This window comes from Aulonocara sp. 'chitande type north' Nkhata Bay, linkage group LG20 (assembly GCF_057382095.1).
Source record: "Aulonocara sp. 'chitande type north' Nkhata Bay isolate Kocher_YH1m ecotype deep benthic linkage group LG20, A_spYH_male_GT1.1, whole genome shotgun sequence".
NCBI lineage: Eukaryota > Metazoa > Chordata > Actinopteri > Cichliformes > Cichlidae > Aulonocara > Aulonocara sp. 'chitande type north' Nkhata Bay.
The window spans coordinates 25,827,493-25,852,875 of record NC_141363.1 but is presented as its reverse complement, the minus strand read 5'-3'; the positions used below and the strand labels follow the sequence as shown (position 1 = coordinate 25,852,875).

The following is a 25,383-nucleotide window of genomic DNA, read 5'->3' as shown; positions in this document are numbered from 1 at the left end:
AACACTTTTTTAAGGAAAGAAGACCTTAAAATGTACTTGTTAGACATGAATGTGACGCTGCAAAGCTGGTTGTTGCTCACACTGACTAAGGTTTCCCTGCACTTCCAAGTTCTTCTGATAGTTTAGGTGATTATATTTATTTATTCGTTTCAATAAAATTACGATTTGGGACTTTCGCTGCATTTTATTTTACTGACTTGTGGACCTTAATAGGAAGGAGCGTCTTCACTACTTAAATCTTAATCAAGGCCAAGTATGCACCCTAGAGCAGCGGTCCCCAACCTTTTTTGCACCACGGACCGGTTTGTGCCCAACAATATATTTTCACGGACCGGCCTTCAAGGTTTCGTGGATAAATAAAACAAAATAAAACTAGTATCGGTACCGAAAAAAAGAAGATTTATTCATAACACACGTGAAAAGATCCATTCAAACCGAGTTAACGAAAAAACGATAACAAAATAACGCTTAAAAACCGATAAAAACCCTGAAAATCATACATTTCACACCCGAGTCTCACGGCCCGGTACCAAATGACTCCGGTCCGTGGCCCGGGGGTTGGGGACCGCTGCCCTACAGGATAGCAATTAGAATAACAGGCGAGGTCAAGCCTTTATGGCAACACCTTACATATTATGAGTTAGTATTAGTTATACTGCACAGTGCTTCAATATAAGACTAAATGCATAAATAAACAAAAACGACAAAGTGCATGTACTTTATTTGATATGCTGTGAATGGCTGTCCAGATAGCACAAAATGGCAGCAGGACAATGACTAAATAAGGCTCCTTTTCACTTATACAAGAAACGGTCTTTGTTTAGATTTTGGCCATTCATCCTGCACAATGACAGGAATACCTACAAATAATAAATATTGGTTTTTATAAATAGATAAATCTGTCCATATTTGCCCCCCCCAATTACCCCGAATTAACTACATCCACTAATAAAGTGCAGCCAACTTTTCAAGACTATCACTGGAAAACTAACTCTGACCCGAAAGGACTGAACAATCAACCCCTGAGATTAACTATCCAATGTGCTTGCAGGACAGGACACGGTGAACAGCTGTAAGTGCTACAAAACATCAACATCGACAAAAAGAAATGAAAAACAAAGTTTGAATATTTGTAATGTTTAAATGTCACTTAGTTTTTCTTTTTTTTCTTTACAATCCCATCACATTTATGTAATACAAATACTAAAGATAGAATTAGGATATCATGTGTTTGTGTACAGTAGCACTCCCCATGATGAAACAAGTAAAATCAACATGAACATCTATTTTCAAAAACACCAGCTGTCCTGTATTATCAGCCTAGAACTATCTCTAAGGAGACAAAGTCAGGTACAGCAGCTTTCCAGCCACTGTGATTTCATACTGCTCTATCTTGGCTCAGTGCTAAAGTCACATATCTGACAGTAAATAAGGCCAAGTCCCAGGCTGGTCACTGATCATCATTTGTGTGATAGATGTTCAATAGTTCAGTATACACTAAAGAAAATTTTTCCTATGCGGCTATGTTGCTATGACCCCAATATGGCAGGCAGACTTTAGCTGCACAGACTCTGGGCATGTCAACTGAAAGACTCAGATCTCCAGGCTTATGTCTCCCTCTAGGGGGTGGATTGCAACTGACACTCTCTGAGCCTCCGGACTCACAAGCCTGAACTAAATCCTATCCCCTGACTGAGTGCTTGTGGTGTGTTACTTTCCATAACGAAGCTCGATCATCTTTGGCTTTTCAAATGTACATTTCAGGTTTCAAGTCTGAAAGCAGCGAGTCTCACACACAGAAGATGTGAAATAATCACCAGCGCGGGACATGCAGGTTCACCCTACGCCCAGTGAACCTGAGATCCTCCCTTTGATTGCCGTTTGGCCTCCATGATGCAGAAAGCTTCTTGCTCCTCGCTTATTTCCTTCTGCCTCTTCTCGTCCAGAAACGATACCAGAGAGTCCCTCATGTCCACCACTTCGATCATCTCCTGAAGGATTCGCTCTTCTTCTGCCTGCTGCTCTGATGTCTTATCTGGAAAACGAAAACATATGCACACACCCAATTCTAATTAATAACAGACACAAACATCAAGTCTAAGCTGAATAGTGGTTCTTGCAAGTAAACTCTCGTCCTCTCACTAATTAGGGGGAAAAAATGGATAATTGGTACTGTACCCCTCCCTTCCCAACATCTGCTGACTATGATGCAAAAACCTTTCTGAGTAGAAAGGCTGCCAGACTTGCCAGGAATGTATTTTTATTTTTCCATAGAAGCAAAAGGCCCCTTAGTGAGTCATTTCAAACTTTCAAACAGTTAGATTGCCAAGGCCAAGGTTTGTACTTTTTTATAGTCCCTTCAGTTATTCCTCTCCTGTCCATACTTGCCATGAGGAGAAAACATTTCCAACTAAATATCTATTCATTGCCCTCTTTCAGTGGAAGAACACATTCCATACATTTCACCTAAATCTAATTAAAGCTTAAGCAGACTGGAAATTATCTACTTGATATGTCTGACTCGAAATGCTGAGCCCATTATTGCACTGTTGAAAGTGCTTCAAAGGCAATCTGTGGCCTGTTTGGGCCAAACCGGGGACTCTTTGACCTTTGTTTGATGTTTTCTGGAAATAAAGGCTAATATGAACTTCCTGCTCAGTGCACCAGTCTGTGTTAATTAATTGTAATATATTTAAAAATTCTCATCAGGTAATAGATGATGATTATGGGACTGCATTTTGGCATGTGCATCCCTGTTTTTTTGCTCTTTAAATGGACTGTTTACCTCCATGCAACCAAAACCTGACTAAATGTGATTAGACTAAAAACAGAAGCCGAATGCTTCTGGTGCCAGAAGTCTTATCTCTTGCCAAAAGATTCTGCATATTCATATATTCTTATATTCAGTTATTTGTTTGCAGAAAATGGTCAAAATTTGTTTTACTGCACAATACACTACCTGGAAACCCCAGGGGAAACATTATGAACGGGCGTAAGTAACTAGTTTAGTGGCATTAATGCTGGAAGAAATTATGGTCAATAAATAATCATATGATATGTAATTTAGTAAAAGAAAAAACATGGTCCAGTAGTGTATAGTGTCCTACAAAATGCAGGACATTGCTATATGCAGAACTGAGTTAATGGGACAACAACAAACGTGGCAAAGACAAAGAAAGCATTGATGTGCTCATTAGTAGGACAAACATGCACTGCAGTACGGGCCTTGCTCGGCCTGGTGCCTGTTTAGAAGTTAGGCTCCTCCCTTTAACTACATCAAAGACACTTTTAGTTACAAGTCTTTCTGTGTGCACACCAAAGTACACACCATTTATCTCCATGTATTTCCTGAGCTCCAGCTCCAACATGCTCTGCTTGTCTTCGAGTTCCAGCTGTCGAGACCTGCAAGAGAAACAAGCATCAGCTGAGTCCTGTCAGTAGTAACGCTGTATGTTATCATGAGGACCGACAACAAACGACATTTCACTGTAAAAAAAAAAGACTGGCTTTTAGCATTGTGAGGTCAGCCAGTCACCGCAGTGTTTTGATGTGAGATCTGCTCCGTCTACCATGTCACTTGTATACAGATGCTCTGTTGTATTACTTGTATGACTAGACAAACTTTTACTCCATGAAATAAAGAATGAACCAGTGAGGCTGCAGACTTACGCCACCATGAGTTCAGACTCCTCGGAAACCAATGCATTCTTTTCATGAACGAGCTGGATCCACTGTTCGATCATATCAGGAGAACCGCTGCGTTCTGCAAGGAAAAAATGGTGCATATTTTCTTTAAGAAAACAGGAAGATGTGTTTTTTTTGGGTGGAGTGGGTTCTCAATAAAGTGGTGAGGAGGAACCAGATTTATTTGCAGCATCTGACACAGCACCCATGTGAGTGTTTGTCTACAAGCCCACATGCTAACTTGTATAAGGATTCCAAGAGGCTGTAATAAAAAGAATTCAGCTGACCTACAAATTTAGGGCTAGATTTACTAAACAGACCAAAATAGCATAGGAATGCAATCCCCAAATAGCGCTCATACGTGTGGTTTACAAAAGTTTCACGGCTTTCTAAACAGAGATGCAGTCAGTTCATTTTTATATCAAGGGCAGATAATCAGACCTGCTGGTTTGTTTAGTGTTAAATATCGCCGTAGTTTGAAGTAAATGGTGTGTTACAAATCTCAGTAATCTCAGTTTGTGCACTTGGTTCGTATAAAATACTGCTAAAAAGTCGATTGAAAATACAGATTCTAGCTGTTCAACAGTCCTGGGTCTTCTATCTCATATTTTTGTGTCATCATGTGCCGAATGTTTTCAGCTGGTGAGAGCTCTAGACTGCAGGCAGACCAGTTCAGCACCTGGACTCTTCTACTACAAAGCTATGTTGTTGTAAAAGCTGTCGTAAAAGCTCACAACAGCACATTCTCATGCTAAAGCATGCAACATGCATAGACAACTTTCAGTACTGATGCCGTCTTTCCGGATGTGCGAGCTGCTAATTCCATAGAGAACATACCATTAGAGAGGCATGCTTTTAAAGTGAAAGCTGCTAACAAACTGGATGTTTGACTCTCCTCTTTAGTCCAGAGGACACACATCATTCCCACAAACAATTTCAAATTTATCGATCTTCCTCAACTATGAATCTTTATTTATGTGGAAGCATACACTTTTAGAATGACTTTATACTTCCAAAATAAGCTTTTTTTCCATCGCAAATGTCCAGAGATATAGAACAATACACCCCAAGTTCTTTAAATATGTATAAAAAAAGAAGATCTGATCTTACCAGCCTCTCCTCGCAGTGTCCGCTCCAGAGTCACACCTTTGTCCTCCAGGTCTTTGTAGGTCACCTCAATCTCCTCCAGTCTTCTCTGGATAGACTGTGAAACACAAAATCAAAAAGTACATCTTGACAAATATTTTAATGAAATTGCTTTAATTTCTTGAAATAGGCTTTGGTGACAAATCTGAATTCCATATAGGGCAGATATATAAAAAAAAAAAAAAACATGCAATTGAGCCAATTCTTGTAAAATGGATATGGATGAGTTACACTCAAGGGTTCACCCAGCTTCGTGGCATTGCTCGATGGGGTGTGAAGACAGATGATTGACAAGTACACTCCCTCTCCTGCATACTCTAATAACTGTGCAAACACTGAGGCGCACCTGATTGGATGAATGCCTCTGAAGCAGATGAATGGGCTGTCTGCTTCTGAATTTTAAACGTAAACCAACACGGTGACTCATCTGCAAACTTTCTTTAATATTAAGAACAATTTTCTGCAAAAATTTGTTTCTCTTAACATTTTAGGTGGAATTAACAGCTGATTACAGGCTGATGAATTTGTCTCCACTATAGATTGCCAACTGCTAGCTGTGTTGTGATTTGCATGTGTTTGCATTTACTGGATTTCAATTTTATGCAAACTGTATGACTGGCTGCAGCAAAAATGACTAGTAAGCATGGATTCACATAACTTTACAGATGATAAAAACATATCTTAGAAATGACATAAATTACAATATTGTATAATAATAATAATAATATATAATTATGTGCATATTCATTGCCCCACTAAGTGAAGTTGTAGAAAAACGGACCAGGAATGAGTTTTAGATCACTCACCTGAGCTTTGCGGAATCGCTGTAATTCACTCATCCTGGCTCGCCGCTCCAACGTCTTCATCTTCTTAAACTCCAGCTTCTCTGCCTCCACGGGGTCTGATGGCACACTCTGAAACTAGAGGTAAAGTAATAGTACAGTTAGTGCAAAATATCCTCCCCCTGAAAAACTGAAACAAATGAACTCTACCGATATCCTTACTTGGTCATCAAACAAGTCAATGTCTTGTTCATCATCGTCCTCATCATCATCGTCCTCATCTCCTTCGACGCCCTCTTCTGAGGTGTGGTGGACATGTCTGAATGTTGTTTCTGTGGGAAAAAGTAAGAGTAAGTGTTGCAATAAGCCTGGATGACTCCAGATTGAGCTAAAACCAAAGAGATGAGTTGCCAGCTTACCCACTCTCCCCGGCTGATTAACGTGGACACTCAGCCGGGTGTCTCTGCTGATCCTTGGTGAAGAGAGATTCCACGGAGAAAACTTTGATCGCACTCTGGCCTGCCCACTTGGCATCTCTTTTCTTCTGAAGCAGCGTCGATTCCTCTTCTCCCGCATTTGCCCAGCAGTGCTCCCACTCCAGTAGCCCTCCTCTTCTTGCCCATCCAGGCCCTCTGTTTTAGGAGGCCCTGCATTAGCTGAGGAAGAGGAGCAGGAGGAGGATCCGCCATGGGTTTCTGAATCCGAGTCTGCGCTGAAGCTGTGAAGATTCACCAGCTGGGTTTTTTCCTCAGCGGTCAACTGAAGCTTCCGCAGTGACTGTTTAGGACGGGAGTCTGGTCTTGCTTTAGAGCCCTCCTCTGTGGGAGTCGGAGATGAAGGTTCTTCTGGGACGGTGAGGCTGATGAGGTGGACTGTGCGAGGCTTTGCTACTGGGGGAGAGGGCTGATGGCTGGGAGTAGTCTGCCGAGAGCGACGGGGCTTTGGAACTGGACACGGAGTCATTTTTTTTGTCTCCTCCGCCTCCTTAATGGCTGCTGCTACCTCAGATTTAGGTGGATGGTCTGTGGGAGTTTTTGATACAAGTGGTTCTTGGGAGTCTTCTTTTGACTCATATATGCGGTGGTCCTTTTCTTCAGATGTTTGTGATTGTGTGTGAGTAGGAGGACCACAGTCCAGGGTGTTTTCATACTCCTCATCTGACGGCGATGGAGTATATTCATCACTGGAAACTCCGTTTCCTTCTTCTGTCTCTCTCTGAGTTCCTTTGCTTTCCTAAATTGATAAAAAGCATGAAAAACATGTTTAATTTAAATTAGCCCACAGACTATATACAAATTAGTTAAGTTTATTTAACTATATATTAACAAATTATTTTAGAGATTTGAAATGAAAGAAGATGCAATTGTAGTTTCAATAACTCAGATGTACAGTAGTTTTCGGGTCATAAGCCGCTACTTTTTCCCACACTGTGAACACTGACTGCGGCTAATGCACATTTTGTTTCATGCCGCCAAAAACATTTTGCCTGGTAACAGTAGACCAATCAAAATGATAAGTAGTGTATATATTTTTATCGGTTGTTAAGAGACGTTGTAATGTTGTTTGTGCATTGTTCTGTAAAAAAACCATAAGCAATGTAATTTGTGTGTTACTGATACGTACATATACTTAAAGGTAGCCGTGTTACAGGCGCTGTTCGAGGAAAAAAAAGCATTTGCAGTATGTATTTTTCTATGTTACCATAACGTTTATGTTACCATGTTTATGTTACCTTACGGATTAAAAATACTCACGTGTAGCATTTCTGTGTAAATATCTCATATTACAGGTGAAACGCCTTACGGCTTAAAATCCGGTGCGGCCTGTAGTCCAGGATTTACGGTAATTAAAAGGATTAACAAAAATATTGCATCAACTGTTGAGTGACTGCAGCCATTTTTAAATATATATAAATGTATATATTTAATGTGATGTTACATGAAATATTAGGACTGTCTTTAGTTCAATTGTGTGCATGCCCCCCTAGTTCTATCTTGCGAGACAGGAAAATGAAATGAAAGAAATGTACGTGCAGTTTGGTTGAGATTAGGCATTTCCATTGGCTATTATAGAATAATCCACTTCTTTAGTAATGTAGTCCACTCCACTTTTCTGCATCTGGCTGAATGTGAGCAGGCAGTATTGTACTGTATGCTTCAGATTTCCTCCTGCTGCTTCTGTCATCTGTCACTCTGTCATTTATCATTAATAAATGCTAGTGACTCAGAGCTTTTAGAAGCCATCCATGCATGGATCACACTGCCTACACAGTTTTACTTTGGATTATGAGCAATTTATGATGTCTCCATACTTTTTTTCTTCCCATCACACTGGCACAGGTTAACCTACCCTTCAGCTGTCCAAACAATGCTATTCAGGAGCTGGTCTGGCTTTTCAGGTGATTTTATCACCACTTTGCAGCTTGTGATGAACACTGCTTTTTCTCTCATGACTAAATCCCCATGATCCTAAAATCATACAGCCCTATGGTCAATGGACTAGATTTTTTAGCTTTTTATGTTGTTGAAAGTGCTAGTTCATTTGTCCACTCCTAACATTCCCGCTATCTCTTTGATGCTTTGTTTTGATTTGCAAATTAAGGATAGGCCGCTTCTTTTGCATGGAGAGTACCTTTGAACTCATGTTGTGGGTTTACAGCCGTTGCCTCAAAATCCAAATACTACACTTGGAATATCTTATAACTGTCCACAAAACAGCTTCTGAGTGAATGATACAATTAGGTTTGGCCTCTTGGAAAAAAACTAAATTAAATCTAAAACACAAGGCTACATATAGGCTGTAATTCTTAAACGCTTCGTCCAATTTGGATGCAAATGACCTTGAATTAAAACTGTGTCTGCACTAAGCTTATCTTCATCACATAGCTAAAAATGAAATATGTAAAAAAAAAAAAAGCCCAAATAAGATTCACCAGCAACTAACAAGTAACCCTTCTTAAAATTTGTATCTACAAGTTCCCTCAGCCCCTCCCTCCTGTTCACTTGTTTGAAACGTACCTCTGTTGTTGAAAAATCAAAGCCATCTACCAGTAAATGAAATCATCTTCCTGCTGTCTTGAATAAACCCTGCTCACCATAATGACTGTCACCATGCGTTCCCCCCTTACCTCTGTTATTGTACACTTTTCTCTTAAACCAGCGGCAGTAACATCTATACTTTAGAAGCCTGCAGCAGACCCCAACAATGTCAATAACTTTTAGTCTAGTGTATTTAAAATTCTAGTCTCTATTAGAATCACTGACACCTCTTTAAACTGGTTTCAATCCTCTCTCTCTCTCTCTCTGGCCTCACTTCAAATCCCACCCATTTCTAAATACTTCTAGTGTTCCTCAGGGATTTGTCCTAGGGCCTCGTCTATTTATCTCCCTCATCTTGGCCATATCTTCCATAAATTCAATATCAATTTCCAGGTTATGCTGATGACACCAGCTCTATCTGTCCACCAAATACTCCTTTGCTGTCCCACCCACATCCATCTGTGTTAGCTTCTAGGAAAATCCAGTTCTCCCCCAACTTTCTCAAACTGAACAGTGATGAAACTGATGTTCTCCTCATTCGCACCAACACCACCATTGACACCTCCTCAGTTTCTCTCTCTCCCATTCCCAGATTAAGAGTCTGTGTGTCATCCTTGACAGCACACTTTCCTTCCAAGCTCACATCAGTAGTGTCACTCCATCCTCATGACATTGATTGTCTCCATCCATCTTTCACACCGAACGGTATTCCTGTCCTAATTCACACCTTGGCTATATCTCTCACTGATTACTCCGAGTCCTGTCTCTTTGGTCTTCCTCTTATTGTTTATAGGATATTGTTGTTATCATCCTTGAACTGATCCGTAACTCTGCTGCTTGCATCATCACCAGAATTCAGTCCGTTGGTCACATCACACCTGTCCTTCAGCAGCGCTCAAGTTAAATATTGCACTAATTTCAATATTCTGTTCCTCAGTTTTAATGCCATTCTTAACCTTTCTTCACAGTACCTCTATGAGCCTCTGCACATCAACAAACCCATTCGCACTCTTACGGCTTACGGCCATACCACCCTGAGCACGCCCGATCTCGTCTGATCTCGGAAGCTAAGCATTTTTTTTTTTTTTTTACCTCTGATTTCTCGGATGGGAGCCCGCCTGGGAATACCAGGTGCTGTAAGCTTTGGAGTGGCTGTAGCTCAGGAGGTAGAGCAGGTTAGCTGCTGATCGGAAGGTTGGTGGTTCGATCCCTGGCTCCCCCAGTTTGCATGCCAGATATCCTTGGGCAAGATACTAACCCCGACTTGCTCTCTGATACATCCATCAGAGTATGAATGCTTATGAATGATAGTTAGAAAGCACTCACCGTATGGATAATAGTGCTTGTGTGAATGGGTGTGTGCGGCGTGTTGTATAGTGCTTTGAGTACTCCAGGAGAGTAGAAAAGCGCTATATAAGAACCAGTCCATTACCATTCACTCTCAAGTCTTTTTCTTCTATCCATCTCACTGTGGCATCCATCCACATGACTACCATGGGATCTAGAGCCTTCAGCTGCTCTGGCCGACCCGTGGCTTCCCTCCCACCAGAGATCCATAACATAGACTCTCCCTCTGCTTTCAAATCCTGTCTCAAAATGCACCTCTATAAATTGGCATACTCATTATGATTACCTTCCACCTGTCATACAAATCTGTGTTTCTAATGATTTTATGTATTGTAAACTTGTTTTGTTGTTATCATGATTACTGGGCTCTAACTGTATGTTTGGAAACAAATATTCTCATTAGATGTTTCTCCGCAATCAAGCGAGTCCTGCTGACACAGAACCCGTCAGCCAGAAAGATGATGCAACTGAAGATTGTGTAACAAGAGCATAATGAATAAGAGGACTCAACATGGTGTCTGGAGTCATCAGCAGCAAGCAACAGCATGGTTTACATCAGTTCTCTTCAGTGACCCACCTCACAAGATGTTGCAGGCCCATTTGCCAGCTCTTCAGAGTGTAGCTCACAGTAAAATTTCCCTGTGGAGAAATCAGAGATAAAAAAAAAATGTTAAAAAAACAAAACAAGAAAAGTTGAAATTTAGAGACAAGTGAACGCTAAAGAGGGAAACCCCTGCTGCTTTCTTAAATTATTCATCTCCTTTTAGTCTGAGTACAGACCCCTTTGAAAAGGGTCTCAGCGCAAATGATTAATTATACATATAAATAATTAAGCGGTGATTCACTTATAGGAGCAAAATCTGATCTTGGCTTTGAGAGAACAATCACAGTACTGATGCAAGAGCTGTTGAAAACATAGATATAAGCACTTTATACACAATAATACAGCATCAAGCAGTTTCACGGAGGAGTGCTAGATAGGCAAAAAGACAACAAAAGCGAAGGAGTTAGACCAGATATGGACGAAAGCTGCCTCTTTGACAGTAATCACCAGCAAATACTCGAAGCTTCAGTCAGCGTGGGGCGGATATCTAATATTTGATTCTATAACAGCTTTGAGAGAAAAAAAACAACACTTTATAATGATAGTTGCTGTAGAGTGAAGAATAAGATGTTAATCTGTGGTTTTAGCTAAGATGGTATATACACCTATAGGTAGAGCGACAGATATGGATATAGTTGAAAACTTGAGTATAGTCAAAATATAGACATGTATAAATTCAGCAACTAGGAGTCACCTGTATCCTGGTCAAAGGTGTATCCTCCTAGCCTAAGTGTGATGTTGCATCGAGCGCAGGTGAAGCAGGTCCGATGGAAGAACTTTCCCTCAGCACTGATTCGCTCCAGCAGATAAACCCTTTCACCACAGAAGTAACACTCCTCACTGTTTGTCATCAGCGCAGGAGTATCCGGCTCAGGAGCCACCTCGGCGACAGGATCGAGCTCAGAGGAGACGGGAGATGCTAATGTCTGAGGAAAAAGGTCAGACAGCAGACTGAGATTTAACAACAGAGCACGATGGTTTTTAAAGATCAGTATCATGCAGAAAGCTTGCATAGTCCAGCACGAGTTGTTGAATCACACTCACACTGTCCTCATCTCCCATTCTTGTCGCTGTTCCAGTGGCTTGTTTGTTAGCTGCCAGCTTTTCCTGCAGAGAAAATAAAATAAACTACCACATGACCTGATTTTGTTGAGGATATCGAGAACAGTTGCAAAACAAACATGATTAAACAATATCAAGGAGTAGAACAGCAAAAGCCACTTCCTCTGAATTAACATCTAACATCTTGTCATCACAAACAGGAATCCCAGACAAAGCAGACATGTGAGTCACCAACAGCTCGAGAACACAGACCGAAGGCCCCGGAGTGAACTCCAGCCAACAAGCTAGTGTGTTTGAAAATATCTTTATCAAAGATTCCTCCGTGCTGTGTAAACAGTGAACTCAAGGCTCAGTGGGCGTACCTTACGTCTTTGCAGAGAGTTGTGCTTCAGCTTGCTCAGGAAAAAGACAGCTGACTGTGTCCGGGAGAAAGACAGAGACTTGGACGATGGCTGGAAGCCTGTGGGCTCTGTTGCCAACAGAAAATACAAAAATGCAAAATGTCAAAGAGGGACACACAGCAAAATCATCTTAAATTAGACTAGAATGCTAATATAAAGACACCTGAATGTGAGTGTTGGCCTACTTGCAGCTCTTCAATACAGCTGCCCAGTATATTCTTAGGGCACCGTTTTAAAAATTGTCTCTATCAGAAATATGACAAATCAGTCTTAGTTGAATTTTCAGTGGCGTCACATCAAGCAGCAGTTGGATTTAACTTGTCAATCTACATAAAAAAAACTCTTCAGCTGCAGTTCTGACTATCACCCCCACTCTTTCATCATTCAGATAAGGTTACCCAAGACTGACAGCTCCCTGCTGTCTGCACATCAGTCAGCGGAGCACAAGCACAGCATCACAGAGTATATCACACCCACCTCAGCTCATTCAGTACCTCCAAAGGCTGAGCTCACATCTACACTGAATAAGTCCACATACTGAAAAAAGAAACTGTACGTGTACCTCTACAAAAAGCCAGGGGAAACCCTTCCTTCAGCGCAGGAAAAGCAGAACCCCTTCTAGAGGCGCTGCTCACATCAGACCCCCGATAAGTCAGCTCTACACGATGACTGATCTGTCTGCTGCTGGGCTGGCTCAAGTGCAGGAGAGCAGCACAACCAGTAGAGGCTGGCTCTGAGCACAGCACTAGCCACTTAAGCCAAATGAATTCTGGGTAATATGCTTCTTAAAGGGGTAGCACTGATTTGAACGTTTCTTGAACATTTTTCAGTGGGAGGACACCTGAACCTTTTAAGGTGATTCTAATGCTGCGCTGTGTCTAGGCAACAGAGTTATGTAAGACTGATATTGCTGTCACTAATAGCTACTAATATATACTACATATACATATATATATATATATATATATATATATATATATATATATATATATATATATATATATATTTATAAAATATAAGCTTATATTTAAAGAGACGTTCGATGGACTGTGGAATTTTGCAAATGCACTGATTAAATTTGACTTTCTTAATATTTGCATAGATGATAAATGTCATAGTTTTGTATGTGTGTGTGTGTGTGTGTGTATGAATGTGGGTTGATTGATTTCTTTATTCTAAAACTTTCACCTTTTTTTGGTAAAGCGAAACCGCTTTGGATCTGGGTGAGGTAAAGAACCATGGTCAACTTGTCTATGTGATCAGTGTTAGCCAGGCTGTTGGGAGACATGACAGGGGGGATGCCCAGCTCCTTCTCCAGGATACTGAAGGCCAGTTGGTTGTTGTGAACACAATTAGACTCATCCAGGGAGGACATATCACTTGGAAGGAATGAGAAAACAGCAAAGACGGTTTGTTACATTGATTAGATAATGATTGATTGATTAGAAAATCAAAGCACTCTTGTACTGCCGAACAAAAACTAAGCAGGAACTCACATGAGGTCAGGTCTGAAGTGGTGGATCAGAGCACACAGAGCCAAACCGGACCTCCAGGACCGTGTAAAGTCTTTTACATTCACATTTTTATAACCAGCAGTGTGTTTCTGACACCATTTCAATAGCTCCTCAGAACCGCCAGCTGAATCTGGGACAGCAATAAACCAGACAATAAATCAGAGAAACCTCTAATAGCTTTTGCAGTTGCATATTTCATGCCAATGCTAATCGCAATCGTGTTTCCCGGTTCATTTAGCAAGACCAGGAAAGAATAACCAGAATAACCAGAATAACCGCTAAAGGAGTCGCTGACCTTGACGCATGTGAAGTGAACTCTCCTTTTGTTTCTTGAACGACGGATGAGTTTTTTCAACATCGTACAGGTGCTGCACCTAAGTTGAGTGACCGGTACATACAAAGAAGATGGAGTCAATAAATCAACGTTTAACCTGTTTAGTTCACATAGATCTATTTGTTTAACACAGCAGATGCATTGACTAGAAGCCGAGGTCTGATAAACTGCTCTCATCAATTTTCACGTTTCATTTCTTAACACAGCTTTGCTTTGAAGAGCACTTGAAGAAGGTACTAGACTGTTTTCTGCCTCCCTAAATGAACTTTAGGATGAAGGCTTTAAGAAATCTTTATTTCTTAAAAGCTTTATTTCAATCTCTGTTGACTAAATAAAAGATAACACCACTAACCTGATGGGTCTGGATGGAGGACAAGTTAACTCTTTGGTACCGTGTTCTGGGGTCGATGCTGTAAGCAGCATACTTTTTGCTGGTGTTCTCTGGTGTTGTTTGGGACAGGAGCTGGTAGAGGCTTTCACTGCATATTTGTAAAGACAAATAAAACCAAAAACAATCAACAACTGTAGTATATTGCAAGTAAGGGATAATTACTGGTTAACTGCCTCTGACATTGTCCATTTTTAGCTGATCTGCAGGTACACACCCTTATTTTTTTAACACTTTGTTGCCAAAGGATGGTATTTTATGAGGAAATAAGCTAAAAGTTCCTTTATTATGTAATTCAAGTTTTAAAATCCACACGAACATTTATCACTAAAAGCCTAATTGTTTTATTTTGGTCACATCAAGGACTCCTGCTGAAATAATAATAATGCTTATGCAATCAGAACAACTATCCATCACGCTGATTATGTCAGGATGGGTAGTGTTGCTGAGGATGAGACCCACAGGCAGGCTGACAAATTCTAGTGCGACATTTCTCTACTTCATTCAGTAGTTTTCAGTCAATGTGATGTATTCCTTTAAAAGTTTAACGTAATTTCCCTGTGACAAAAATTACATTAATATTAGAACTGTAGTCTTTGCTGTAAGGAAACAAAAAGTAAAGCTTTCTTTTAATAAACATTCAGTGTAAGAAGTAAACAAGCTGGCAGCAACTACATTAGCAAATCTAATCTCAAAATGTGAGATCATGAAATAAAACCGTGTGCAGATTATTAGCTGTATAAAATGTACTTACCGCTCAGCCAGGACTTTGAGATGTGGGACCCCATTACCCCAGCTCCTGACCATCCATGCTGCATCGAAAGCAGCAAAGAACCCACGAGCGATGCCTGTACCCAGAGGCCAGAAAGGCTGCAGAGAACACGCACTTAATGTCACTTTGTAACAAAAAATGTCACTTTATCAATTAATTAATAGTAAATGGAGTATGCCGTGTCATCAACCACAGAAATATGTTAACCGTAAAAGCCTGTGTGGTGTAAAATGAAACATCCTGTCAACCTTATTTTGAGAAAACTTCATGCAGAGGCTTATCTAGTCAGGCAGACGCAGGGTGAGTAGACACGTTAGACTGTGCTTCCTGCAAAAACATCAGCTTGCTAAAGCACTAAAAATGACGGTGCTAATTTTTAGTGTCAGAGTCAGCGCACTCACGCACCATTATAATCGTTATATGGTCAACACTGTTGTTAAAATTGTGGGGCAAGTGTGTGTAAAAATAATTGCTTCATGCTCATCTAAACACATAGTTTCATGCATTTCTTTCCCCACGCTAGGTATAAATAAAAAAAAACTAATTTCCTCAAGGATTGATAAAGTAGTCTGTTTCTAAATCAGACCCTGATGATGTCAGTGAGACTGGATATCACTAATATGAGGACATCTCTGGCCACAACCCCAAAAATCTGCTGTTTAAAATTTTGTGAAGGGCATCCAATTAAAAAGTTGGCTCAAACAAAGGGCGGCCTTAAAGGAAGAGGAGCTAAAACTACTTGTTTTAAATCGTGAATGATGCAAAACTTCTCTTGTAAAATCCCAAAATTCAAATAACTGTTGTGAAAATGAGCTTAATAAGATGCTTTTATTGATGTGTTAATTCACCAATTTGGTTCTTTGATTCTTTGATGTCTCCAATTGCCTTGCAATTTTCTGCAAGTTAACTAGAGGTTACTTTTATTTATTTTAGTTCCAGTGTTTCATTAACTGTATGGCATTAGGAAGCAGCATAATATAATTCAATACAATATTCTGTCCCACAGTTATCTAGCATTGTTAAGAATATGAATTAAGGGAAAAGACCCCAAATTGCTGCTCCCTACCTCCACTAGGCAGTCTCCAACAAGACCAATTAACAACTTCTTCCCTCTCCTCTCCTTGACCAGCGAGGCATTCTCAGCACGGTGCATGCAGGTGAAGTCGAACATCGCCACATCCCGCTGGCCGGCGTGATTCTGAGCAAACTGGAGGTCAGGCAGTCGGCCGCCAGTGGAGAAGTCGGCAGCATCACACGCATAGTTGCACAAAGCCTCGTAATCCACATTTGCAGGGGCCAGCAGCTGTTCTGCATCATTATGATCCTGCAGATATAGAGGGAGAAGTGTATCGGACGACTTCTGGCACCTTCACTTACACAGATGACATGTCTTACACTTGGTTTTCCGCATTAGCTGAGGGGCCAGGCAGCAGAGAAAGAAGAGATGACTGACAGTTTTTAGTGTCGCTACATTGAAGCAGCAGCAGGGCTGTGTCATCTACGTGGTTTGTTTCTTTTTCTTTACTGGCCAGAGATAGAGCTCGTGCCAATAAGAATCACACTTTTCCTCAGTAATAGATGTGTTATTCTCACCTGTTTAATGACCCCTTTCTTTAACAAGCTCTTCTTTTTGGCAGTCATGACAAAGTAGTGGGTGTCGTCTTTGTAGTAGACAATATTCTCCAAATCAATACCTGGAACGGAGAATGGAGAGAGAAAGTATGGAGGAGAGGTTGAATGAGGTAAGCTGAAAGCAAAAGCATTTCTGCAGTTTCTCTCAGTGCCATATTTCTCTCAATAGAATGTTTGCTATTCTCTTTTGGTTTAACCACTTTGAAAATGTGAGAGCTTATTGGCCTACACAGGGAAAGTCAGTGTGGATTGATTAGACAGTCATTCAAAGGGGTGTGAGCACAGCAAACACAGTTCAGTTCCTCTAAAGCGTTTCACTGATATGAAAGTGCAGTAGATATAAATTAGCTCAGAGGATTCAGGCAGGTTAACCAATAGTTAACAATCTGACAGGAAATTAGATGAGGTTTGAAACGCAGATTAACAGCACTGCTGTTTGTTTCACACTTCACGCTGAACCCGAAGCAGCAGTGTGAACATTTATTTCATGCCTTGAGGCTTGCATTCAGCAAGGCGCGACAAAGGAAAAATTAAATGAAAATAAAAGCACTCATGTTGTTATTAAAAATATTCTGGTTCAGTGACTCAGCTTAGTGAACGCTGCGGAGTAAAACAAGTTAATCCGAAGCCAGCGATTTTCTCTTTTCTTGCTTTAATTTTTAAACATTATACTATAAATAAGAGCAGACAGCTGCTTCACTGCAAATTAAGATGTCTGCCTCTTTTTTTGCCAAACATCACTGCAGATGTCACAGGGATGCCTACCAGTCTCATTGAGTAGCTCTTGGAAAAACTTCTGGTTATAGATGCGGGCTACACCACTGATCTCCTCTACTTGGGTCTCAGCAGCTGTGTGTCTGTTGATGAAATTGGCCGTGATGCCGATCGCCAGTTTTCCTCGCAGCTCTTTGTGCTTGAACCCTGAGAGTTTGGGTAAGAAGAAAAACAGGAAACTTAGCTGATGAAATGCTACATTTTGAAAAAGACTGCTGGGGTAAATTTGGATTGTGCGTAATAACTATGTGTATCAACTAGGCCTTGTGAAATTGCTTAGTAGCCCTTGTTGCATCAGTGGGAAATGAAAGTATTCAAGCATGCATAAGTATTTGTCTCACCATCAGGGACAAACCTGCCTCCCCCAGCAGAGATGAAGACATCAAACTGGAAGGCTGCGGCAGGATGAGACCGGGGCTGCAGTTTTGCCATCCAACCTGTCAGAAACACATCAAACTTTTATGTTCTGCACCTCAGCGGATTTCATCACAAGTTTACTGCTTTACATGTTGGTGGTCTATGAATATTTCCAGTTTTGAGAAACAACAACAACAGTGGATAAAGCAAGCAAACTTAATAGGGAGGATGATGAGGATGGTTGTTAAACGCACATACCATTTTCTCCTGAGGGCTCAATCAAACCCTGGAACTCCACTCCAGTGTGCACCTCTACCCCGAGGAGGAGTGCCACCTTCAATAGAATCAACTGCAGCTGACGGATGCCTAAAAATATATGTGGGTGTCATGAGAAATGTGTGTGTAGCATAACCAAAATGCTACAAATACTATCAGTCGTGCACAGATTAAAAATGGTTGCTAATATTGCAATTCTCTCTTTAAAAACTCTTCTGTTAAGGAAATTCAGTAATGTGATGTCTGAAATTTGCTCGTGCTGACCTACCAGAACTTAAAGGTAATAAAGCCATAAAACATGAATGACAGAAAAATACAGAAATTGTGAATCTGAGAGCCCATTTTGTTTGATTAGCAACGATTAAGTGAAAAAAACAACTACACGGTTGAAATTTGAGATTGTATCATGTAATACTAAAAGTATGGGAGCCCCATAAACAATGATAATGCAGTGAGTTTATTTAATTCATTTCAGACTGGCTCAAAACGGTTTTATATATAGACTCTCACTCCAATAACTGACTGAGGCACTCACTGATGTGATCCAGAGAGCCAGAGCAGAATTTGCCATAGAACTTTTTGGCTCCGAGCTCGCGGAGGTCATAGATGGTGTAGGGCCACAGATGGAGAACATTGTTTCTGGAGAATGTCTCCCGCTTCTCCAGCAACACCACCTGAGCCCCCAGCAGGGACAGTTCAATGGCCACTCTCAGGCCACATGGACCAGCACCCAGCACGAGGCACTAGGAGAGAGGAAATCAGCAAACCCTCAGCATGGACGCGATAATAAAACATTTTTAAAGCAAAAGGTGAGGACAAACGAGAACGATTTTAAGCTGCTCTTGAAGGACAATTAGTATAAAGCCATTTGATGACTGTGAGAGTGTCATGAATTATATATAAAGGGCAAACATTTAACAAGAAATTAAAGGGAAGAGATGCAAAAAACCCACAGAGTCACAGCCCACAATCAAATATGACATCTGAATTGAAAATAAATTGTAGTTTGATGGCTGCAGTTATCGATCCGCAAGTGCAGCAAAGGTTCTTGGAAAGGAAAAAGCACTTATAGATAATCTGTATGATCTTTTTAACAACTTTTTTTGTTATAGTTTTAGGCATAGAATGTTTTCTATAAAAGTAAGGAAACACCATTATTATCACAGGTTGATACGTTTATGTTCTGACTAAAATAAATGCATCAAAAAAGCATTCAATGAAGATTAAAATACACAAAGTTGAGAAAGATAAATGTCATAAAATGCCAGAAAGTCTTCGTGGACAGCAGTACTCATGGCCTAACCTAATCGATTAATGATCCACATGTTGCAAACGCTCTTGCAAATTTAACCTACTCGAGTCGAATTTTAACTTTCTATAATGAGCCACGACATAAATGGATAAACTTCCTCTACTAATGAAGATTCTGTGACACGATCCAATCTCAGGAAAAGCTACGAGACGTGATTTAACTCTTTTAATGTAGCTGCGATTAAAGAGGAATCTCTATCATGCAAGTAGTAGAACCACAATCTCAACTTCTTACATCAAAATCTTTTAACTTTTGAAAATGACAATAAATGACCTTTAGTTGTCTGTACCTTGTTTTTAGTGCAGACCTTTCCTTGCTGATAATCTTCATGAGAAGCTCTTTTATCAAGCTTGGTCCACAAAGCTTTGGCCTTCCAGTAGTTCAGTCTTTCTTTTAACTTTGCGTAGAAGCTCCCGAAATCCTCCGGATCGATCTCCAGCTGCCTGCAGAGCTGAGTGAAATGGTGCTTTACATCCTTACAGGTCTGGGCTTGGACAAAGAGGTCAAACGTAGCATGTGAAGGGTTGACAGGACCTTGGCTCGCCATAGCTGAGGATGTCAAGAAGACCAGTTCCTTTTGGTCACTGGGTTGGGTAGCTGTGAAAGAAGAAATTATATCGTGACATCATCTTTTCCTACCTGGAAGTAACACCTCCTCGGGATAGGTTCATGTAAATGATCAAACGTTTTCCCACTGTTTACAGCCTTTGTTGCTGTAATGTTTAGAGGTGGTCCAGTTATGTAAAACTCCTACATGCCTTGTTGTGGGAATTTCCCTCCTCGTGTGCGCTTAATTATAGTCCAGATGTTTGAACACTGATGGCTTTATGTCACCTGGTTGGCTGAGTCATTACTAACTTCCTCCATGGGGCCCCTGTGGCTCTCTCTATCTTTCTTTTTACAACCAAACAGCCCGCCCACAGCTGATGTGTCATTCTCACATGCAGTCTCAGGAAATTTACTTGCTTGTAAGAAAGAGGACACAGTGTAATAGAAACATGTGGCTAAAACACATGTTTTATATGCTTACTTTTCAGTAAACAAAAGGGGTGAAAATTAATATGTAATGTTATACTCAGCTAATCTGTTGATTCTTTTGCTATTAATTGATGACGGGTAGTTAAAAACACATGGTGGGCAGGGCCTACTCCGAAGATCTTGCTTTGTCTGCCTAACAGTTCAAAGTCCAAAGATATTTTATAATATGATCAAATAAAGTATGGGAAAAGGAAAGGCAGTAGACAACAAACTCACATTAACAATCTGGCATTTCAAGCACGTTTCCTGTGTTTGGTCTGCTGGTAATTCTTTTGTCCTAACCCTGGCAAAACCAAGTTATATACAACTATTTCTTTTTAGGACAGACATGCTTCAGTGATGTCATATGGTTCAAAGAAAAGTGACCAACAAGAGAAGATGAAACATAAATCGAATATAAGAGAACGATAATGGCCTAGATTTTGACTTCTGAAGAATCTTAGCAATTAAAGAAATATGCCCGTGGATCTTTTTTCAACCTTACATCTCTGGTTGCAAGTCATGCACAGCGTTGCGTGAATATGGGCCTGTGAGGGGAGGACCTAACTAAGAACACGGAAACCACATTTCTGTACTATATTACTGCAGATGTAACAGTGAGTACAAAGAGTACAGCTATAGGTTTTCAACACCATCTGACCCTAGTGTCTATCAGATGAAGCCTCTACGATGTGTGTAGAACAAAAGAATGTTAAAAGGAACAGTAAACTCCTAAACAATGCATGTCTCATTGTGGGAAATATTTGGTTTAAAATAGGAGCTATGAGCTCATATATTCTCGGTCAACATTTACCCAATGTTGGCAAAGATTGTTGACTAACCTAAAATTAGTGGCACTCCTAGCAACATGCTAATCTTTTAAGTCAACAGCATCCTTAAGCAACAAATACAATGTTTGAAAGGTGAATTCTGAAAATTTACCACAAGTTAACGCTTTCCTAACAGCAAGCTGAAGAAAATGCAGATGACACCAAAAGTGTGAGGCTGACATTTCCTGTAACTATCACTGTACCATTTACTGGTATTTACGCTTCTCTTCTGTAAAGTTGTCAGCTCTTGCCCTCCACCTGAGACAAAGTCTTTCATTATAGAGAGTACACCTGCATGCTTTGCATGACTGCCCCCGTATGCGTGTGAACACAACTGCATTTTAGCTTTTCCTGAGGCCAACATTCCCGTCCTCACATTTTACTACAGTTTCCTGAAAATGGGCATCAAAACGAGGCAGCTTTTGCGTCCATATGACAAGATGCTAAAAAATTTTAAATAAATCACTCCTCTTATTCTGTTTATTGACTTAATGCTTGTTACTGTGCAGGACAGTTTTCAGTCACTAAAGAGATATCACAACCTGCCATAAACACAAAGATAAACAGTTGTGTTGGTGTGTTAGATAAACCTCCATGGAGATGCAAAACACTAGCGTCAACGAAAAAGGCACAATGCAAATGAAAAAAACAAAAACAGCTCTTGTTCAACTAAAATATCTAACGGTATATTTTTACTTTAATACTCGAATGTTTAACTTGTTACATAGTTTAGAAATATTTATTATTTTTACCCTTTTTGCATTTTATGTAGATTTTAACTTTATTTTCTATTTTCTATGATTTATTAAACCTTAGTACTTTATGTAATATTTTGGCGGCTTTAACGCAGGAATTTTCCAATTACACCTTATATCATCTTATCTTATTTTATTATATACAGCTATCGACCATATATGTGTATATAATACCCTGTGTGTTTCACTCTCTGTGTATTTACACACCAGTCAGTGTTTAATCATTAGTTATAGTTAATCTCTGGCTCTTTTTCTCAGCGTGTCTTTTTTCCTGTCTCCCTGCCCTCACCGCCAACCGGTCGTAGCAGATGGCCGCCCCTCCCTGAGCCTGGTTCTGTTGAAGGTTTCTACCTTTATAAAAGGAGACATTCCTTTCCCACTGTAATCAAGTGCTTATACAATATTAAGTTCCTTGAGTTGAGTGTTGTTGTAATTTGGCGCTATATAAATATAACTGAATTGAACTGACAAGAATACACAGCTACAGGCTATATATAGCAGACACATATGACTTGGTGATTATTTGTCTCCAAGCAGGCTATGAAGTGAACCACTCCTCCCATTAAAAACAGAACATTTAAGAAGAGTGAGGTACTCTTTGAAGACAAAATAAACTGTCAAATCTAAAAACTTAAAATAGCTCACACGGCCGACTTGATACTTTGATCTAATTCTCAGGGAGGCTGCTGTTTTTATAATCTGTTGTCATGTTCTTTTTTTTCCCTTCTTAAACATGTAAAACTGCACAGCTGAAACCACAAGCCCACAGACATATTTCCTTTTTGTAAGTGTTGCAATGTTAAAAAAGAAAATATTCTCACACTAAAATACAAGTTTAAGAATGGCCACGCGAAAAGAAGTGTCATCTGTGACAAAGGTAAGACAACACACAACCACCACCATCATCATCTGACTTCTGTTAAGCAATTCTAGGCAAGAAGCAAGTCTTCTCAGGAATGTTGTTGCTGACAGCATGATCAGACAGAAAATAACAGGACTGAAAGGTAATTTGACCTAATTTCACTCACTGCCAGTGGATTGGATTCGAGTGGATTGACCCACCTTATTTAACGTGTAAGCTCTGTGCACTTTGTTTGGCAGCAACGCTGACTCGTGGATGGATCATATTCTCTTGTCCAGCCTGGCAGGTTTACAGAAGGACATAAAAGAAGAGAAAGAGAAAGGAGAATGAGTAACGCGAAGAAGACGTGAGAGGAAACAGAGAGATTATTTCCTGGACACGTATCTAGACTTTGTGCTGGCATTTTTTTTTTAATACTTATGATCTCACAATCATAGGAAACTGTTAAATGAGCAGGCGTGGCACTGATCGCGTTCTGCTATGCCAAAGCAGGATGCAGTCCCAACATGTTACTGTATGCAAGCAACCAGATTGCAAACTGCACCCTGAAACAGGAGCTGACTTAAGTTCAGAGAAAATATATCTTATAGAGCTGCATCATAAAAACTAAATGATTTAATTGGGTGTTTTATGATGGAAGAGAATTTTAAAAGATACGCTTCAGACAGCAGCACGTAATGACCTACACAATCAATCAATAAACTTGAAAACTTATAGAAAAAGTACCCGCCTCAGAGATCGAGAGGGGGGAAAATACAGGCACAATATACAACATTACATTACCAGCTCTGAGGTCGACCTAGAAGCGGGTTTCCTTGAAACTGTGTCCATGCTGTCGCTCCCATTTTTTCGTTTTTTTTTTCTCCTTTGGTTACAGGTAAGGGACGTGGACTGCCTCACCTGCACCTCGCGCCCGCACTACACTAGTGGAGCCTCTTCCGGGACATTCTGTAAAGCTACACACAGCGCGAGCCCCACGTGACGAGCTGTGAGGCGATGCACGCGGACGACACGTTCTGTGATCACAGCTCAGTATTCATGTTAATACTGCCATAATAATAATAACAACAACAATAATAATAATAATCCAATTATACTTGTGAAACATGTCATCAGTGGGTTTTACACGTTAAGAAAATGCATAGAGCAACCATATCGTGAAACAATGTTTAATGTCAAAGAAGAACTTGGACTCAATTTATTTAACTTGAATATTTCCAACTTTCTACTCCTACTTTATTCTCTTTTACAAGGGAAAAGAAACAAATAAAAGGACACTTGAAAATACATTAATTACAACTTCTACCATTACTTCATAATGGCACGGATAATGTAGGCTACATAGTCCCCCATATATAAAATACTCGAAAGATCTTGGCGACTGCGACAGGAATCCGTATGCATACGGAATAAATATGCATTCTCATTCCGTATGTATACGGGAGCAGGCGAAATAAGCTTCTTGTGCTATATCTATCAAATTATTTTACTTAATTATTTGACTCTATCTGTTAGCCCTACATCTGACTGGCGACCTGTCCATGGTGCACTGTGACTTGTTTGGTATTTAGTATGACCACCTTTATTGATTAACTCTCCTGAACTCTCTCAGGCAAGCTGTCTTGTAGTTTATTTAAGTAGTCATTAGGAATAATTCTCTTGGCTTCTTGAAGGACATTCAAAGCTCATAAATAGATGTTTTGTTGTCTATCAAGATGACCCCCTAGTACTTCAGTAGTGTTGAGGTCTGAGCCCTTTGGAGGCCAATCAAAGGCTGATAATCTTCCATTATTTGTTGTTGAATCCAGGTTTGGGATCATTTTCCAGCTGAAACAATGAAGCCACTGCCAATCAGACTAGATGACAGATTTCTAACAATTTTGAGAAGATCCCCAACACCACTGGTTGAAATGCATCTGTAAGACATGTTTTTGATGAGGATTCAGTGGACAGTAGATGGAAGCACTGAAGGGCGAAATGCATATCTCAGGTCCAGTGTCAGTTCTTTGCTGGGATTTTTCCAGTTTCTTAAGGACATGACTTTTAGATACCATTCACCTTTTGTACAGACAGACTGTACACCATACTGAGATATGCCTTTTTTTTTTCTTTTTCTTTTTTTTGCTAAAAATCTTCAGGAATCACATTGCTGGTTCAAAAAAATTTATGCCTGTCAAACTGTATTATCTTTGGTATTTTTTCATTGATTCAATTAAACAAATGGGAACAAGTTACGTGCTCTTGTGACAGGAATCTACTAACAAAATGCCTAAAGATACAATTTTGGTTAGCTGTCAAGTTGTTATGTGTAGACACAATACCGGTTCATCCCGTGAGTTAGGCGTCTATTTTAGGCTTGAATGATTCAGCTCATTGTTAAGTGGCACAATAAACAAAAAAACATTCCTCTTAAAATATTCAGGTACAAGGACTAGACTGAAAATGAGTGAAAAACCAGACAAGATATGCAGAGAAAAACTTTGAAAGAACTATTGC

The 25,383-nt window shown here is 40.1% G+C and overlaps 1 protein-coding gene and 1 long non-coding RNA gene across 3 annotated transcripts; one reads left to right on the top strand and one right to left on the bottom strand.

The window, feature by feature from the left end:
• Positions 1-704: 704 nt before the first annotated feature.
• On the bottom strand, positions 705-23,824 carry mical1 (microtubule associated monooxygenase, calponin and LIM domain containing 1). 2 transcript variants are annotated; one of them, XM_086277196.1, is made up of 25 exons: positions 23,671-23,824; positions 23,088-23,166; positions 19,713-20,020; positions 18,647-18,854; positions 18,094-18,201; positions 17,820-17,915; positions 17,470-17,625; positions 16,666-16,766; positions 16,139-16,396; positions 15,055-15,170; positions 14,265-14,391; positions 13,874-13,952; positions 13,561-13,708; positions 13,253-13,443; positions 12,026-12,132; positions 11,646-11,708; positions 11,296-11,527; positions 10,575-10,636; positions 6,032-6,845; positions 5,835-5,944; positions 5,637-5,750; positions 4,795-4,888; positions 3,670-3,763; positions 3,329-3,402; positions 705-2,035 (listed from the first exon to the last, which is right to left on the bottom strand). In XM_086277196.1, the coding sequence occupies exons 3-25, from the start codon at positions 19,968-19,970 to the stop codon at positions 1,842-1,844; spliced, it is 3,804 nt and encodes a 1,267-aa protein (XP_086133322.1). In that variant the 5' UTR covers positions 19,971-20,020; positions 23,088-23,166; positions 23,671-23,824; the 3' UTR covers positions 705-1,841. The 2 variants fall into 2 exon arrangements, with proteins under 2 accessions (XP_086133322.1, XP_086133321.1); XM_086277195.1 differs by having other exon boundaries at positions 5,835-6,845.
• LOC147305720 (uncharacterized) lies at positions 16,207-18,200 on the top strand. The gene is made up of 4 exons (XR_015126600.1): positions 16,207-16,577; positions 16,710-16,814; positions 17,451-17,637; positions 17,826-18,200. It is a non-coding gene; the product is annotated as an uncharacterized LOC147305720 (long non-coding RNA).
• Positions 23,825-25,383: the final 1,559 nt, after the last annotated feature.

Coding starts and splice junctions, on each gene's coding strand:
- mical1 (XM_086277195.1), bottom strand. CDS start 19,970: ATGGCGAGCCAAGGTCCTGTCAACCCTTCACATGCTACGTTTGACCTC. Junction 11,709..12,025: donor ACTCTCTGCAAAGACGTAAG/GTACGCCCACTG, acceptor TTTTCTCTGCAG/GAAAAGCTGGCAGCTAACAA. Junction 6,846..10,574: donor GGCCTGCAACATCTTGTGAG/GTGGGTCACTGA, acceptor TTATCAATTTAG/GAAAGCAAAGGAACTCAGAG.